We start from the raw sequence: 1,698 nt of genomic DNA, 5'->3' as shown, positions 1-1,698 counted from the left end.
CAGAAGTAAACTTTGGTGGTTTTAAAGGTGCCACTGGACTGAAACTATTGTTCTGCATTGTAAGAGGTTCTTCTTACGCGGAGGGTTCTCTCGGTTCACTTTATACGCCCTAAGGGAAGGGGCGCTGGATGCAACGCGCGCATCCAGCCACCAGCCCGGCTGAACTTCCTCCTCCCCTCCAGCTGCCGTTGCGATGCTCCGCTCTGAGCGCTAGATGGCAACGGAGGAAAAACCCGAACCCCCGCGCGCGCCGGGCCTTGGCGGTCGCCTCTCCTCGGCAGAGAGACCCAGGAAGCGCTCGAGCGGCGCCTGCGACGGGCTCTCCGGCCAGAGGGGGCGCTCGTAGCCCCGCCGGTTGGGAGCAACCGGAGAGGGACCGCGGCGGGAGGGGGCGCGGCTCCAGCCAGAGGTGGACGCGGCGGAACTGCACCGCGGCGCCGTTGGCGAGCCCGAAACTGTCCCGTGACGCAGCCGGCGGCTTGAGAGCGAGAGCGGCGTGCAAGAGAAGCAGGCGCCGCCGCAGAAGAAGCAGCGTGCGGAAAACTCCCGCCGGTGCCAGGTTTGCAACGAGGGCGCAGCTTGGGGTTTTTGCAAGCCCCGGGGAGGCCGGGGAGGCCGAGCCGGTTCATATCTCGCCGGCCTTTTGCAGAAGCCCCTTGGGAGCCTCCGAAAGCGGGACCCCTGCCCTTGCTGGGACGCCTCTCCGCCCGTTGCTACTTTTCCCGGGCTCAGCTTGGGGATGGCCGAGCAGTGATTTAAGGTGGATCCTCGCAGGTGGGGAAACGACAAGAAACATCGCCCTCTCAAAGTTGTTGCGTGCATTTAAAAATAACATAGACTTTTGTCACGTGGTTTAAAGCCTTTGCTTAGGACCGGGGAGCTCTTTGCTGTTTTGAAAGAGAAATCAAGTCCCAAGATGTTGAGAGCCCAAGAACCCGGCGTGGGGTTAAGCGACATGGTGGGGAACCGGAAGCTGGTGGCCATTGGGGCCCTCTTAGGCTGGCTCCTGGTCCTGCACTTGCTGGTCAACGTTTGGCTGCTCTGCATCCTCTCCGGCTTGCTGGCGGTGCTGGGCGGATGGTTCGGTTCCCAGGCGGTGATCGGAACCCGCAACCGGGTCCACCTGGAGAGGTTCCTTCTCCTGGAGCCCTACCCCGGAAACCTGGATGCGGAGAAGCAGCTGGACGAGGAGATCGAGACCATGATCCAGAAGATCATTCGGGATTTCGTGTCGTCTTGGTACAGGGCCGTCAGCCGTGAGCAAAACTTCGAGTGGGAGGTTCGGAAAGCCATGATGGGCCTCGCCCAGGAGCTGAAGAGGAGGCTGGCCTTGGTGGACAAGCAGGCCCTGACCCAGCGGGTGCTCCTCCTCGGCGGCTGCCACCTGCAGGCCTACAAGAAAGCCCGGGAAAAACTGGCAGGGGCGGGAAACTTCGACGACCCGGCTGAAAGAGCCAGTCGCCTTTGGCGAGAGTACTGTGAATTGTCCGCCCCGCACACTGCTGTCCGGAGCCCCACAAACGAGGTGGACTATGCCCGGCGCATTGTGGACTTGCTGTTGCGTGTCTTGGTGCCCGAAACGCACCTTGAAACCAGGACTGGACGCTTTGTGGTGGTGGAGCTCGTGACTTGCAACGTCCTCTTGCCCATGATCAACAAGATGGCGGACCCCGACTGGCTCAACCTCCTGCTGATCGG

At 61.8% G+C, this 1,698-nt stretch overlaps 1 protein-coding gene across 1 annotated transcript in view; it reads left to right on the top strand.

The window, feature by feature from the left end:
• The first annotated feature begins 846 nt into the window (after positions 1 to 846).
• The window catches only part of SNX19 (sorting nexin 19), a 67,552-nt gene continuing 66,700 nt past the window's right edge, over positions 847 to 1,698 (top strand). Inside the window, exon 1 of the mRNA XM_015426514.1 lies at positions 847 to 1,689. Coding sequence (XP_015282000.1) covers positions 917 to 1,689 — 773 coding nt within the window. The 5' untranslated portion in view covers positions 847 to 916. The remainder of the gene's footprint in view (positions 1,690 to 1,698) is intronic.

The sequence above is a fragment of the Gekko japonicus genome, unplaced genomic scaffold (assembly GCF_001447785.1).
Source record: "Gekko japonicus isolate JY-2015 unplaced genomic scaffold, Gekko_japonicus_V1.1 scaffold177, whole genome shotgun sequence".
NCBI lineage: Eukaryota > Metazoa > Chordata > Lepidosauria > Squamata > Gekkonidae > Gekko > Gekko japonicus.
This window is presented reverse-complemented; position numbering and strand designations above follow the sequence as displayed.